At 48.3% G+C, this 15171-nt stretch overlaps 1 protein-coding gene and 1 long non-coding RNA gene across 4 annotated transcripts in view; one reads left to right on the top strand and one right to left on the bottom strand.

Moving 5' to 3' along the window:
- LOC116854025 (lachesin-like) overlaps positions 1-14580 on the top strand; it is a 471144-nt gene extending 456564 nt beyond the window's left edge. For 2 of the 3 annotated variants that reach the window (XM_032835484.1, XM_032835485.1), the window contains one exon: positions 219-14580. In XM_032835484.1, coding sequence (XP_032691375.1) covers positions 219-310 — 92 coding nt within the window. In that variant the 3' untranslated portion in view covers positions 311-14580. The remainder of the gene's footprint in view (positions 1-218) is intronic. The other variant, XM_032835486.1, reaches the window with a different exon arrangement.
- The window catches only part of LOC116854026, a 92626-nt gene that overhangs the window by 37094 nt on the left and 40361 nt on the right, over positions 1-15171 (bottom strand). The window lies entirely within an intron of this gene.

Genomic DNA, 15171 nt, shown 5'->3' with positions numbered 1-15171 from the left:
GCAAGAGACCACGGTCTACGGAGAGAACCCCGCGCCAATTAAGGACGGGAAAATAATTAGCTAAATTGCGCTCGACATTCGCATTCCGGTCGAGCGGCAAAAAGAACAACGAGGGGCAGGAAGATGGCAACGGGGAAAAAGCACGAGACACCAAAGGAGGAAGGGGGAGGGGGCCGCCGTAGGTTTTCAGAAAATTTAAGTGTTGCCCTCTGTTTCAGGAGAGTATCCCGCGGCAATGCAGCACGGCGGTCAGGCCAAGCAACCGAGGCTGTACTCTCTTCTACTCTGCCTGTGTCTGCTACTTTACTAATTGTTCCATTCCATCGCGCATTTCTTCGAGGAGAAGGAAGTCGGGAAACGTTTTAGAGTGAGGAGAGTGGAAGAGAAGAAAGTGAGAGCGAGAGAATGAACGAGAGGAAGAGAGAGAGAGAGAGTATGTGTGAATGAGTGAAAGAAAACGAGCGAGTGAGCAAGAGAGAGGTACTTCCGCTAGGCGTTACGTGAACATTGTGTCCGAAGTGTCACGAAATCCACGACGAGGTAGATACGCGCGGCGGCTCTTTTGACTATGCGCCGGAACGATGACTCTTTTGCAACGACGGACGTGCTGTTTGTCGGTGCAACGAGGCAACGACAAGGGGCAACGCAGCGCAGTACGCGAATAATATGCGAATGATTAGAGAGAGGGAGAGAGAGAGAGAGAGAGATAGGGAGCGCGCGCGCGTGCACGCGTCGCAGTTTACAAAGTTCCGACAGGTAACAAGCGTCAACACGATCGGTTTCATCAACGACGAGCACGGATAATTTATTTCGCGAGTAGATCCGCGCGCGACGCTCGGTTGCGGAGAAGGAGCCAGGTCGTTGATGAAGCCAGGCGAAAGACGACAATTAGAATGCGCGAGACGCGAGGAAGAAAAAGGAACATTAAAGGAATACGAGAGACAGAGAGAGAGAGAGAGAGAGAGAGGGAGCGATGGGGCGCTGGAAATCGCGCGCTTTCGAACGATCGCAATTACGCGATCTTTGAATTTGAAATAGTCCCGGACTTTCCATCTTCGTGTTTTTCGCTTCCATTCGGATGCGCATCTCTCAAAAAGGGGCCGGAGTTCGCATTCAAGTCCCCTCGAGATGAAATCCCTCCCTCGAAAATCACGGAGTAGCACAACTTTCGCGACTCATTTGCATTTCTCGCGCTCTTTGATTTTCAGTCGCTTAGAATTCGGCGACTCCCGCGAAACAATCGGTGCTTTTCTTCTCGCTCTGACTGAAAACTCGAATACCTCCGCTCGGAGAAAACGCGCGGGTCTTCCGAGACACCTTGTATACACACACACATACACACACACATACATACATACATACATGCGTACACAGTTAACCGAGCTGGGAGAATCGAAAGGAAGGAATGGAACGAGGGAAACGAAAAGAGGAGCACGAGAAGGGGAAGAGGCGCGTCGCGCCAGCTCTCGCCTTCCTTCCGCGATTAATTCGAACAGACTCGAAGCGTCTGCCGACTCTCGACACACACGGACCTCCGGTTGGCAAAGTGCACGACGACGGGTGCATCGAGAAGAGAATGAGTCGTTGCCATGCAACCGCGACTTTGACGGCGCTCCGGTACACGCTTCGAAGTCGGTGGCCACCGTCGTCGTCATCGTCGTCGCAGCGTTACGCGACAAAACGCGCGTGCGTGTACCGATCTTCTCCGGCGACATGCACCAGCAGAAGCTTTTTGTCGATCCTTAATTCTCGTGTTCCAATATTGACACACTTCCGGCCACTGGCGAGCGAGCGAACGGAATCTCGAATTTCCACCGCGAAATCGGAAGGTGATAGCGTCGATGATTAACGCGCGTAATCGGAGATCGCTCATCCCGACTCTCTCGTCAGTTTTGTTTCTCGCAGCCGATGCTAGTGAATGCTGGTATCTCGCTAGCGTGGGTCGAATTGCGCGATAAATAAAGGTCACCGGGCATCTCGACCTGACCTACCTGCGCAAGCCAGCGATTCGCGGTCGACCGCGAATAACGCGATTTCTTGAATTGCTTTCTTTTTATTTGATCGTAGGTTCCGGCTGGGACGATACAATGGGTTGCATACGCGCAACGGAATTTATATATATGATGGAATTCAATGGTAATCACGAGTCAGTTCCCGCATTATCGTCAATTACTGTCAAAGAGCGCGAAAGAACAATGCCGAGCTCGCGGCGTATGACATTTACATGAAATCCAATCGCGATATCCGCACGTTTCTGAAATTCAAGGCGAAAGAGAATTTTTTTGCATTACAAAGCGCTTACGCGCCGTACAAAAAGGGCTTTTTTTCCATAAGAAATATTCGTATTAATAGGACACCGCCTCACAATCACGACGCCTCTCAAGGCGCGCCGCGCGAGTAAAATTTAACCGTGCTGTTCGCGGGATTTCGAGACTTTGACTAGCGACTGATGTCTTTGTCATAAAGCAAATTAAATTTCGCAAACGCATGAGAGACTTCCTCTTCTCTCTCTTTCTCTCGTCCTCTATCCTCGGAATTAACAGAAATACGTTATAAAGCAACGAGCGGCTGCCCGGCCGGGCGTGCGCCAGAGCTTCGAGTGAAAATATTTTCCGCGGAATTAAAATGAAATCCTCTTAATTAAGTCAAATATACAGAGCCCCTTGGTGTTCTCCGTGCCCGTATTCGTTGTGTATGCAGTTTCCCAGACTCGTTCTCGTCGCGCCCGCGTCAGCGGAAATCGCGCGGAGGGGCTGCATCGCTCGATAAAAAGTGAAATTTATTTTCCTACGTCGGGAGAGCGTTTCCGTGGAGGGCGGATAATGAAGAAGAAGAGTCGACCGGCGTGTCCGCGCAATCCATGTACAGCACGTGAGCAAGAGTGCCGCGGTGCGAGTATAACAGCTCTGAGAAAGAGAGAGGGTGAGAGAGAGAGAGAGAGAGAGAAAGCGCATCGTCCTAATCGATCAAGCCGGTGTGAAAGGCGCGGGACGCATCCGGTTCAATTAGCTCTCGCAATTTGCTCTTTTCAGCAACTGCCCATTCGTCTTTGCGGACGGCACGGGGAGCTTCGAGTATAATATCGAATTTCGCACGGCGCGCTCGGCGCGACCTATAACTCTTGCTCACGCTGTTGCTGTCCCATTCGTTTCTTACGCCACACGTACTTCGCTTTTCATCGAAACACGTGAGAGACGCGCTACGGGGAGATCTCTCTTATTCTTTATTATTATCCTTCCCCAACCTCCCTCCCTCCCTCCCCCTCTCTCTCTCTCTCTCTACCTCACCTCTGCCTGAATTATCTTGTCCAAGTGTCAAGAGAAACATTTCAATATTTTCTGTTTGCTTGTTACATTTGCACGTACGCGATTGAACATTTTGAGAGAGCAGAACACTCTGCCTCCCTCATTTATCTTACAGACGTATATTTCGAGTGAAAGAGAGAGAGGGAGAAAGAAAGAAAGACTGAGAAGGAACGTTCAATCCCTTCCAAATCCAAAAATTGCGCCGCAATCGTCCCGTATTCGCATACAAAGTCTCATTGAAGCGCAATAACATCTAAAAGCTGATTTTTATTAGGAAATGATCCCGCGGAAATTTATGCGGCCCTTTGATCCCGCCGATCCCCCGACGACGCTTGAAAATGAGGAGGTGCGTCATTTGAATATTTTTCGTCTTCCAAGCGTGATCGATCGGAACGCGCGCGCGAATAGCCATTATAGTCGCTTCAGGGAGCGGTTTAAAACACATTTAGGAACTCGTAAGCGACTTCTTGCGACGGGCAAGAACGCATAATTCAGTACGGCCGCGTTTCGCCCGCCACCGTCGTGTGCCGGCCGACGACGACGACGACGACGACGACGACGACGACGACGCGCGCGCGTCCGTAACGATTAATAAAACTTCGAGCTGTCGCGAACGCAGGAGCAAAAGGGGTGGAAAGGACGGTTGGAAAATATGAATAATGAATGAAAGAGAGCGCCGGGGAGGTGCGCGGGCTGAGTAGGCTCCTGTGAGAGCCCGGAGAGTAGCGTGCGCGCGCGTTGGTTACTCGCAAGAGTCAAGAGGGTCGAGCAATATCCGGTATCCGCAACGGAAGAACGTGATTAAAAAAGTTTCCAACGACGAGTAGTACAATGGCCTCACCACGCGTAAGAACGCTTCTTGTCGTCACTGCCGCCATCATCGCCACCAATGCCGCCGCGTGGCCGGATAATCAAGTCCCTGTCTTCAGCCCTTATTTCCCGGACAGATAGCCACCCTTGGCCTCTGCCGGAGGTGGACGTTTAGTGGCCCTTCCTCCGGCATCGCCTTCCACCCGCCGCTCACCTCTATTCTTTCTCTTCTCTTTCTTCCCGGGAAATCAACTGCTTCCGGAGTACGACGGGAAAAAGCGCGGCGCTGACGGGGGAAGGGTGGGGGTGGAGGGACGACAACGACGACGGCGACGACGGGGAGCTGGCCGGACCGCAACGACACTCGCCGGTTTGCCTTCATTTATCAAGTTGAACGCGAGGTGCGCCGCATAATGTCGGCGCCGAGGTTCCCCGACCTCGGAGCGGACGCGCGGTGGTTGGCTTTATGCCTTTGCACACACGCTCCCTCGCGCTAATCCGCCCTTGCCGCGTCGCGCTGCGCTGCGCTGCGCGCAAACAGCGGATTAACGCGCGCGCGCGCGCGGTCCGACACATCGGCAAGCCGATTCGACGTATCACGCGGTGGCAACCGTCTCACCACGCTGCGCGTTTGCGGCATTTACACCGTCGCAGCATACGTTGCGTGTCTGACTACTGTAGGGATGCGAAATTGCGCGAGATAAAGCCGCGTGTCGACGGATTAAGCGGCTCTAAGGAGCTGTCGGACCAATTCGTCGCGATTCTCGTCTGCGCGAAGGCGCAGCTGATTTACGGTAATACGCGCTGTATGATCACATACGAGGCATCGCAATAATTCAGAATCAACCTGCGCGGCCGGGCTCAGTTCTCATTCCGCTCTGTGTTGCGTAGCGCAGTGTGGCGTATTGTTCGATACGTTTTCAGGTGATTCTCGCGAAGGGTCGCGCGCGGAGAGAGGAAGGCTGGAAAGAAAAGAAAGAAAGACTCGGAAGTGAACGCGGCGGGGTCGCGCATGGGGGTTCGGGTGCATGCAGCGCGTGCCTATCGTCGTTTCTTGGTATTTCCATCCACTTTTATTCTTTACTATAATAGCATCCGACATGAGAACGCGGTTCGTGACCAGCAAACGAGACTCTCTCTCTATGTGCGCGCTTGGTCGGACGTGCTCGTTTTTCCTCTCGTTTCGCTTTTCCGGAGCGTCCGCGGCTCCCGTGTACGTGCAGCTGGCTTTAATTAAAAATGAGCGGCATTTTTTCTCATATTACGTCAACGGGCTGCGCCGGAGTAAACGTTATTGTTTCATTTCTGGCTGTTACCTTGCCGGCCGCCTTTACGAATTGTTCGTGCCGTTACGGTAACTGTAACCTGCACGATTTCCGCCCGGACAATGTGGATTAGACTGACCCGAGAACAAGCAAACACAATGAACATCATCTTGAATATCATCTTCAACCCTTTACGCCACAAATTTTTGTATTACACCGATTCTCTTAAAACTTTGTACCTGGCGATTTTTCGGATTATTGAATCAGAACTTTAAGATACGTACTGGTTCATATTAGTTCCGCCACTGGAGTTTAAAAAATTTAAAATTCTGACCTCAGATTGGGATTTAGTGACACAAAAAACTCCCAGAACAATATGATGAAAGATATTCAAACTATTTATTTGAATTTACAACAGAAGATGTTGATTTTTTCATGTTTTTCAAACATTATTAATATATAGTAAAAAAAACTACATAACAAAAAATTTGACAAAATTTTGAAAAATACTTTAGGATGTCCTAAATAAGTGTTTAAATTGCCGTTTAAATATTGATAATACTTTCGTAGAAAATGAATTTTCTTATAAAAACAAATTTTGATTATTTATTTACAGTAATTATACGATTAAAACTTTATAGTTGCCTACTTTTTTTTATCTCGTTATATAAAAGACTGAAAAGAATTATAAGTAAAAAATTTCTTCAATTTTTTATGTAACATGGAATATACTCCCCGTCATTTATTGACATTTGTATCCTCGCTCTACATAAGCATCAACAATTTTATACACCTAAACCGTGCAAAAATAGTGCTAGATATAAAGCTTATGTCAAACATCCTCTTGAGCTGATGAACGAATACAATTCTTGTTGAAACTTTTCCTCTGTCGAGAAGAAAAACGTTTTTCGCACTCGCATCATTATTCAGCAAAGCTTCCGGGAGAAAATTAGAAACTACAGTTTCTATAGTAACTCCAAGACACTGAATCAATTGCTTTCCTTTCTCTCTCTCTCTCTCTCTCTCTCTCTCTCTCTTTCTTACACTCAAAGACACCAGAATTAACGGATTCCTATTCTCCTGTAACCAACGTATTATGCTGTAACCCGCAATAGCAAACGCATCGTCGCGTGGACAAACACACGGAAGCATAATCTACCGACTTGATCCGCCACTCGAGTTTACATCACCGTTTACGTTAGACACTCAGGTCTTCCGCCGGAGCACATCGTACGTACGGGGCGACCATCTCCCCGAAGAGCGCGCCGCTCATTAAGGAGCAAAACTAAACGTCTCGGTATAATTCCTAGCTCCGATTGCGAGAGCGGAGCGAAGAGGTCGTTACTAGCGCGAATTAGTGTTCCGTTGCAAAGCTGACGTGCACGTTAAACCACCGGTGAAGCGCGTTTCCTAGGTGGACAACATGACGATACGACGAGGGGAGACGATACCGACGGCAAGTCGGACGAGAAGGTAAAGGAACTGTCCAAGGAGGAAGGGAGATAAGACACCCTCGTCACGAGTTTATTTCCGGATCTTTCCAAGAGGTTCCTCTATCGCGACGAAAGTAATTCAACGGAAGCACTCTCTCACGGAAAAAGAAACTTCAAAGGACTCGCGTTTCGGTTCAGGAATGTGTCGGTGCGTGTAGCGGACGGCGCGCACTTATCTTTTTGTTGCGATATAGAATAAAGTCTGATACATTCATGGCCGTCGATCGCGCCGGCGTCGCGAAACATTCCGCAGGAAGACCCGCGTCGCTTCGCTTTTAAATCCGGCCGGACGCGCTTCCAGATTAAACGTCCCGCTTTTACCCAACCTTCCGCGACGATGGAGCTCGCTTACAAGTTTATAGAGTTTGTAAGGTAACTTTATACGGTTTTTATACCAGCAACACACCGGGCGAAACCGGGGAACCGCCAAAGCGAATCCGCAGCGCGAAACACCGAGCTACGCGCTAGCACGAATACGGACGGGTAAGCCTGTTCTCTTTAGCTGAACTGGTGCAAGACTCTGCTGCCTTTTCTCTTTAACGCCAGATTACTCAAGTAGAAAGAGAAACCTCTTTTTAGTCTATAACTGGCCAACAATTCTTGTTACTGGCCAGTCTAAGCTTGTGACGCTTGTCTCCCCAGTAACTGGACAGTCAAAATCAGTCAAAATCATGATTTCTGGTCAGTTTCTAGCCATCTTTTCACCAGCTTCCAACCAAACCTTCTTCCGTACAAGATTCTGTCCAGTGCTTTTTATCGCTTGATTATACATTGCAAAATATTACATTTTATTATTCAATGTAAAGATAATGTAATCCACGTGTTTTAAAAGGCAGAGTCTTTTCGCGTACAAATTTACTAAAGTAGTAACAGCATTGTTCTTAATTGCTCTTTTCTCTTGCCCAGTTTTGAGCCAGTAATCGGCCAAGCATAAACATTGCCTAGCATTCCCCGAGTTTTCACTGGACGGAAAAACTGCCCAGCATTTACTTTTTACTTCCTACTTTCTGGCCAATGATTAGCGAAGAAATACTGGCAAGTATTCTCTTGTCCAGTTTCTGAACAGTCACTCCCCAATAAATCCTAGCCAGTAAAAACTGGCCAGTCTCTGGCTAGTGTTTCCAGTTTTTCCCGGAAATTTTTCTACTTGGACATATTCTCGTTTCATTCTTGCAAGAAGTACAACCTAGTTCGGCTGAAAAAGACAGATCCAATGTATGTCGAGATGCAGTTACAACGGCGGCGGGGGAACGCTTCCCGCCGGCGGATCGTCAGCGCGTTTTCGCGCGCGCACGGACAGGTCGCTCCCGCGAGCGCTTTTAATTCACAGGCCAAGAATAGTCGAATCAAAGAGCGGATTGAATCTGCGTTCAACGCGACGCGCGGAATTAGTATTCAGCGGCGAGCGTCGCGCGCGTCGGCCGCACGGTGGATTCCGCTCCGGAGCCTGCATAATGCCGAGTGTGTGGGCGTCGAACTCGTACATGCCGGGACTGCATGGGATGAGGCGAGCGAGCGGAAGGAGCGAGAATGCGGAGAGAGGGAGAGAGAGAGAAAGGGGAAAAAAACGAGTAATCGCGTAACAGTTAACATGGAGAGGCGCGATACGCTTAGAGCGGGCGGTTGCCGTTTTTCATTCGGATAGCGGGATACGCAAATAAAAGAAGCGGTGCGTGCCGCGGTTTCGTTATTCCAGCCCGGTATCAGCGCGCTACCCGCTCGGATGGATAAGCCTCTACGGTCTCTCTCTCTCTCTCTCTCTCTCTCTCTCTCTTCCCTCTCTTTCACTCTCTCTCTCTCTCTCCCCCTCGGCCACACTCGCGAAGGAGATTCGCTGTTGCGATTCGTAAGGTCGATATTTGCGAGAGGGTCAAGCAAAAGAGAGAGAAAGAGGCATAATTACGCGTCGGCCGAAATCGCGACTGGTGGTCGTGCACGAAAGAGGAAGAAAGCGAAAAACGCTGAGTGAAGGAGGCGCAACGCCGGGAAATAATACGTCGCGGTTTGGCCGATAACATCACGCAAAGAGCGGATCCACCGCGCGCGTTTACTGCCGCGTTTATTTATTTTTCCTCCGCCCCATCATTTTCATTCTCGTTCTCTCTGCGACGATACACGCGAGCGTTCGTCGCTCGGCCAGAGCGCCGACCTCAATCCGTCGATATCCGGCAACACCTAACGAGAGACTTTTAAATGTATCCCTCTTTATGCTCCGACGGGATGTCAGCTGACGCGCCGAATATCAAAATATGCCGTCGTACATGATGTCCATCAGAGCACTCTTGTTTTCGGTCATCAGCGCACAATAGAATCGATTGACTGACCTGCTTTCGGCCGGCTGGGTTTTGTCAATTTTTCGCGTGTCCAATAACTACAGGCCGGATGCGAGTGTATTTGCGCGATTCGCGAATCTGGCCGGCCGAATAACAGCGGGAATAAAAAAACGCGGAACACACGCGGGAAGGGGAAGAAAAACGCACGGGCCGGGGAAGCGCTTTCAATCGGCGCGATTCGGTATGCAGCGCGATGCACACCCCGCGGGAAAGGGCCGACGATTCTGCTACGTGACGATTTATAAAGTCTACGACGTTGCGCGCGCGCCGTCGACTGCGTTGTCGTCTCACACGACAACGACGACAACGACTCGTTAGCAGTTCCAACTCCATCCGGAGGCACGTGGAAAAATGAACGTGGTGCGAGTGAAGCACTCCTTACTTTCTCACCCTCTCGCATCTCCCATCTCTAATCGTCATCGTTATCGCCGGCGAAGGAAGGGAGAAAGAAAACGCTTCATTATGATCGCGTCGTTAATAAATCGCGCTTTAATCACCGAACGTAATGATGCGCGGGCTGGCTCAGCGAGAGAATTAGCGTGTGCAACAACTCTCTAGCGCACACCCGATCTCGGGACGTTAAATCGCGAAGTACATTAACGAGCCGCAGGATCATATGTCCCGCGAAGATCGTCTGTATTCCGATATATCCCGCGGAATATCCGCGAGATTTCGATATGTATTCCGCGTCAAAGGGAGAAGCGAGATGCGTCTCGCGCGGAACGCGGCGAAAACTTCTGTCGGCCGATCCTAATGGACGGTTCATAACAGCGGAATTAATGGTGAATAATCGAGCGGTTATCGTTTAATGATATTCAGTTCCGTACAATATTCGCATAATGATGATGGAGACCGCGAGAGCGCGGCCCCCTCAGCCTAATTTTGATGATTAAATCGGCACGGCCATGGCGAAAGCATCGATACGCGCAATCTGCATTTTAACGCGTGCTGACGTTACACCGCTCCCGCTGCATTCGTGCGTATTCGACGCAGGAATCAATGCACGAACGAACGTCGAAAGCGCAGTGTCACCCCTCGTTGCGTGCGCGAAAAAAACGGACCGTCTCTCTCCTCATCCGGACATTCTCCGACTAGGAAAAGCCCACGGCACACTGAGAAACGTAAGCAGCAGCAGGCAAGCTGACCTGCTGCAGTCGATTATTATGCCGCGACACGTAGAAAATTGCTACGATTGCCACATCCACACATTGTATGATTGAGGGGAGGAGCGCGGCCAAATTTGGCCCCATTTCACGACATTCGAAATCATAAATTATTTTTTTATAAAATTGTAGCAATTCATGAATAGATTAAAGATATATAAGTATCAAAGTGATGTGTGCCACACCATTTGGGAGAAAATGGCCCAGAAAGATACGTATTCTGTCGAAATAAATGATATCGTTGGGACCCTTACAAGAAGAGAGAGAAACTTATAGGGAATGTTGTAAGGAATGAAAGAGAGATAAAAGTCTTTAATAATACGGAGTGTTTGAATAATAAATGCTAATAATATTAATAATTTAGAATGACTCTTTCATCAAGCTCCGATTAACTTGATCGTCGACTAATTTCGTTGTAATTAACAGAATTGTTCAATAGTGATTTGCTGATCACAGTGAAATCATTTTTTATGTGTTTGCAAACCCGATTTATAACCAACATTATGAATACGAATATTCGTTGCATTGGTAAAGGGGAAACTGCAGAAAACTTTATCAACATTTTCTAATAAAATGCTTACATGGACCGTCAAAAGCGCCGTATGTTGGTTACGAAATTCCTTTTGCCATTTTTCCCCAAATGGCAAGGCGTATTATTTTGATAACTACAATGTTATCAAAACATAATTTCAAATTTCAAATGCCAAAAAATGGAGTTATGAGCTTATGAGAGCTTAGCCATTCTCTTTATATGATTTCAGTTTCAATTCTCCATTGCTCTCGTATGAGGCGAATGCTCAGTAGTTGAAACTTTCTTTTCTAATTATATACAGTTGACTCAACAGTTGGCTCTGATGGCTTTCACTTACAGCCTTTTAAATTATATTCGCATAGTCGTTTTTAATTTAGCTCGTATAACTTTTATTAATAGACTATGACAGTGTTAGCGCGCGCTCATAACGAGAATAAATACGTCAAGTTAATGCCACTCGCGCTGTTACTAAATTTACTTCGATGAATCGATAATAAATCAATATTTTAATACATCTACTCGTTTTTATGAAGCTATTAATGCAATAATAATGAAATTCCCATTTCAATTGAATTAATAATAGGCGCGACATTTCGAGAGCACTAACGTTCGTCAGCCGAACGAGGGCAATAGCAAGTTAATAGATTCGACATTAAAAGTTGTTACGTGTCCATTTATACAGTTCTCACAATTCTCATAATACGTAAATGTTCAATTAGTACGTGGGTCGTTCAAAAAATACGTGGCCTAACATAAAGATAACGCGAATTGGCCGAATTTTTATTATCGTATCTCAGAGCCATCCTTTATTAGATTAAGTACGACAGCACTTATATAATATGGAGTGATCTGTCGATTAGTTTTTGACAGTACGCCAAAGTGAACTCTCGAGCAATGAATCCTGCGTTTGAGCAAAGACTCAACAATTTCATTGTCTCTCACACCACCTTTTGGCATGATTTCGCGCCACAAGTCTGGAGGACATTCAGCACCGATCTATAACCGTCGATGAAAGCTGGATCTACTGAGTTCACTTCACTCCACAAACAAGGGAACAGTCAAAACAATATAACGTGCAGGAACACTCGAGGCACTGTTCACTTTGGCACTGTCAAAGACTAATCGACAGATCGCTCTGCATCGTCACATTTAACCTAGTAAAGGATCGTTCTGAGATACGGTAATAAAAATTGGGTTAAATTCGCGCTGTATTAGACCGCGCACTGTTTGAACGCTTCACGTACATCCTCACACACATATTTGCCTTAACCGAAGGAATGTTGCTATCTCTCCGTTGTACTCCGCAGAACAAATACTATTGTTGAGATATCCGTAGGGTTTGATTTTATCACTGAGAGCACACTATGCTTATTACAAGCATCTTATGCTAAGCGTGGGCGAAAAATAACACTAATATTTGGTTGTGACAACCATATTCAGGAAAGTGATATCCAATGATTTTCCCCGTGAACCATAAGGGGAATAATCGACTGCGGTTGCTTACTGCTGAAGTTTTTACTGCTTACATTTTTCTGTGCTCTGGGCCTGATGTCGACGGACTCTCGGTTGCCAAGCGGACTACTTCTCTCGTATGTAAATATTGTATACTTATACAAGGCCGTTTAGTTGTTTAGTTGGTCTCGACAATACGACGATCATGACGTCGCGTCTGCCCTTAAACTACGGTTCATTTTGTACAATACGCCTATCGATGTGCGTGCGTGCGTGCGTGCGTGCGCGCGTGTGTGTATGCAAGACCTCGACCAAACACCTGCGTACGGTGATGGTGAATGGTGATGCAGAGTCAAAGGAGTTTAGTGCATAACATCGTCGTAAGAAATCGCGCGGACTAAGTCACAAAAGCGCACGACGACGAAGACGCAGCCTGGTCGTGACGTGTTTCGTCGTAAGCGCGTCATGCGTGTGTGCGTGTGTATGTGTGCTGACGTGCGTGAGAGCGCCGAATTCATCGCACGTGAACGTAACGCTACCGACGTGTGCAGACAGTACCGACACACCGCACACATACCCTACCAGGTGTCACCAAATAATACAACTTATTGTCATTGTAACGTTACCGCCTAGTCAGTATGTATGTGTGTGCCTGTACGTGTGCGTATGCAGAAAAATCCCTTACTCTAAAGCCGGCGGGGACCGGCCACCGTGCGTAGTTTGTATGCCGCGCGAGTTCGCGTGCTCCTCCGTGATCAAAGCAACGCGCGCGCGTGCGGATCCAGAAGAAAAGAAAAACTCCCCCGACACCGTCGACGCGCGAGAACGACGCGAATTGTACTCTCGAAACTGTACTATAATTATCGTTTACACCTTTCGTACGTACTTTACACTTGACGCGATCTCTTCGCCGGGCACGATACCCAAAAGGCAATCGGCGAAGGTGAGCGTGAACGATCATCTCTCGCGAAACTATTGGAGAAAGGGAAAGAGAGAGAGAAAGAAAAGAACGAATCGAACTTCCCAGGCGAGAGGGAGGCTCCCTAGATTCGCCAGTGGATGATGAGGGTGTGCCTGGGCTAATTATGTTCGTAAATCTCGCACGAAACCGCCGCACGACGTGACCGAAGATGGCTGTGCGCCAGCCGGAGATCGGATAGTTTTAACGTAATCTTAAAATATTCCATGTTCCCGTGCGCGCGAATGTGACCGACTGATACGTACGTATGTATGTGTGTGTGTGTGCAAGCAGAACTGAGCGCGTGATCACTTTTCCGATATTCGATTTGCCGCATGCCCGCGAACACTCATTAACCTTTCGCAAACCGACGCGAGCGGAAGCGAGCGAGTGAGTGAGTGAGTGAGTGAGTGAGTGAGTGAGTGAGTGAGTGAGTGAGTGAGTGAATGAGTGAGTGAACAAGCGAGCGAGCGAGCGAGCATGCGAGTGAGTTGTTTTTTAATGATTTGCAATTTGCAACAGTGTTGTCGCGTGATAATTACGACGCTCGCTTTCTCCCTTTTTTCCTCTCCATCTACTATTTGCATTTATCCATCCATTCATCCATTCATCCATCCATCCATCCATCCATCCCACCCATCCATCCGTCCCGCCCCTTTCTCTCGGCTAATTCCTACGTCACCCCGAGCACACGCCGTGCGCGTCTATTCGCGGAGATCGCACGCGAACGAACCGCACGTCGCGGTACATCGAACCGCAGACGTCCAAAAATCTCCCATGATATCGTGCACGGAACACGCGCGAACGTACTTCCGCGATACTCGAGGATTCGCCTCGCGAGCGACCACTTTCGGCACGATCGATAGCACCTCGAGGTCGAGTTTAAGAAGTTCTGTTATCGTTTATGTCTGCATGATTACGGGGCGTCCGCGAGCGAAGGACGCCAGTCAGACACCAGTCAAGTGTCGAGAGTGATATTCTAATGACGAAATACCTCGAATCTCACGTCTGAGAGAAATCAAGTAGAGCTACTATTGGTCGGCTCGAGACATCTGACTCAGAAGCAAGAATGGGAACGGTACGATCCGATTTGTGGTGTTTCTCATTAGAATTCTCAGGATATCACGCTTGACACTTGGCCGATACGCGGCTGCGACTCTTCGCACAGTTGAGTGTAAAGGGAAAATTCATATGGATCGTTTTATAGGTAGAAACGAACCAATCTGTAGCGTATTGGATGGATTATCAATAAGAGGACAGAAGAACTGTCGGCTGGTTCCTTCCTGAATAACGCGAGCCGCACGTTCGCGCAGCGATCATTCTGATATCCTATCTCGTTGAAGCTATCAACAATCACACATGCGACTAGAGTAATTCACGAAACTCCACACGTGTAAATATGTCAATATGTCGGAGACTAGAGAGAGAGAGAGAGAGAGAGAGAGAGAGAGCGAGAGAGAGAGAGAGCGAGAGAGAGAGAGAGCGAGAGAGAGAGAGAGCGAGAGAGAGAGAGAGCGAGAGAGAGAGAGAGCGAGAGAGAGAGAGAGCGAGAGAGAGAGAGAGCGAGAGAGAGAGAGAGCGAGAGAGAGAGAGAGCGAGAGAGAGAGAGAGCGAGAGAGAGAGAGAGCGAGAGAGAGAGAGAGCGAGAGAGAGAGAGAGCGAGAGAGAGAGAGAGCGAGAGAGAGAGAGAGCGAGAGAGAGAGAGAGCGAGAGAGAGAGAGAGCGAGAGAGAGAGAGAGCGAGAGAGAGAGAGAGCGAGAGAGAGAGAGAGCGAGAGAGAGAGAGAGCGAGAGAGAGAGAGAGCGAGAGAGAGAGAGAGCGAGAGAGAGAGAGAGCGAGAGAGAGAGAGAGCGAGAGAGA

Source organism: Odontomachus brunneus, unplaced genomic scaffold (assembly GCF_010583005.1).
Source record: "Odontomachus brunneus isolate Ranch 3 - 2012 unplaced genomic scaffold, Obru_v1 Obru_scaffold_007, whole genome shotgun sequence".
Taxonomy (NCBI): Eukaryota; Metazoa; Arthropoda; class Insecta; order Hymenoptera; family Formicidae; genus Odontomachus; species Odontomachus brunneus.
The sequence above is the reverse complement of the archived record's forward strand: the minus strand, read 5'-3'. Positions and strand labels throughout refer to the sequence as shown.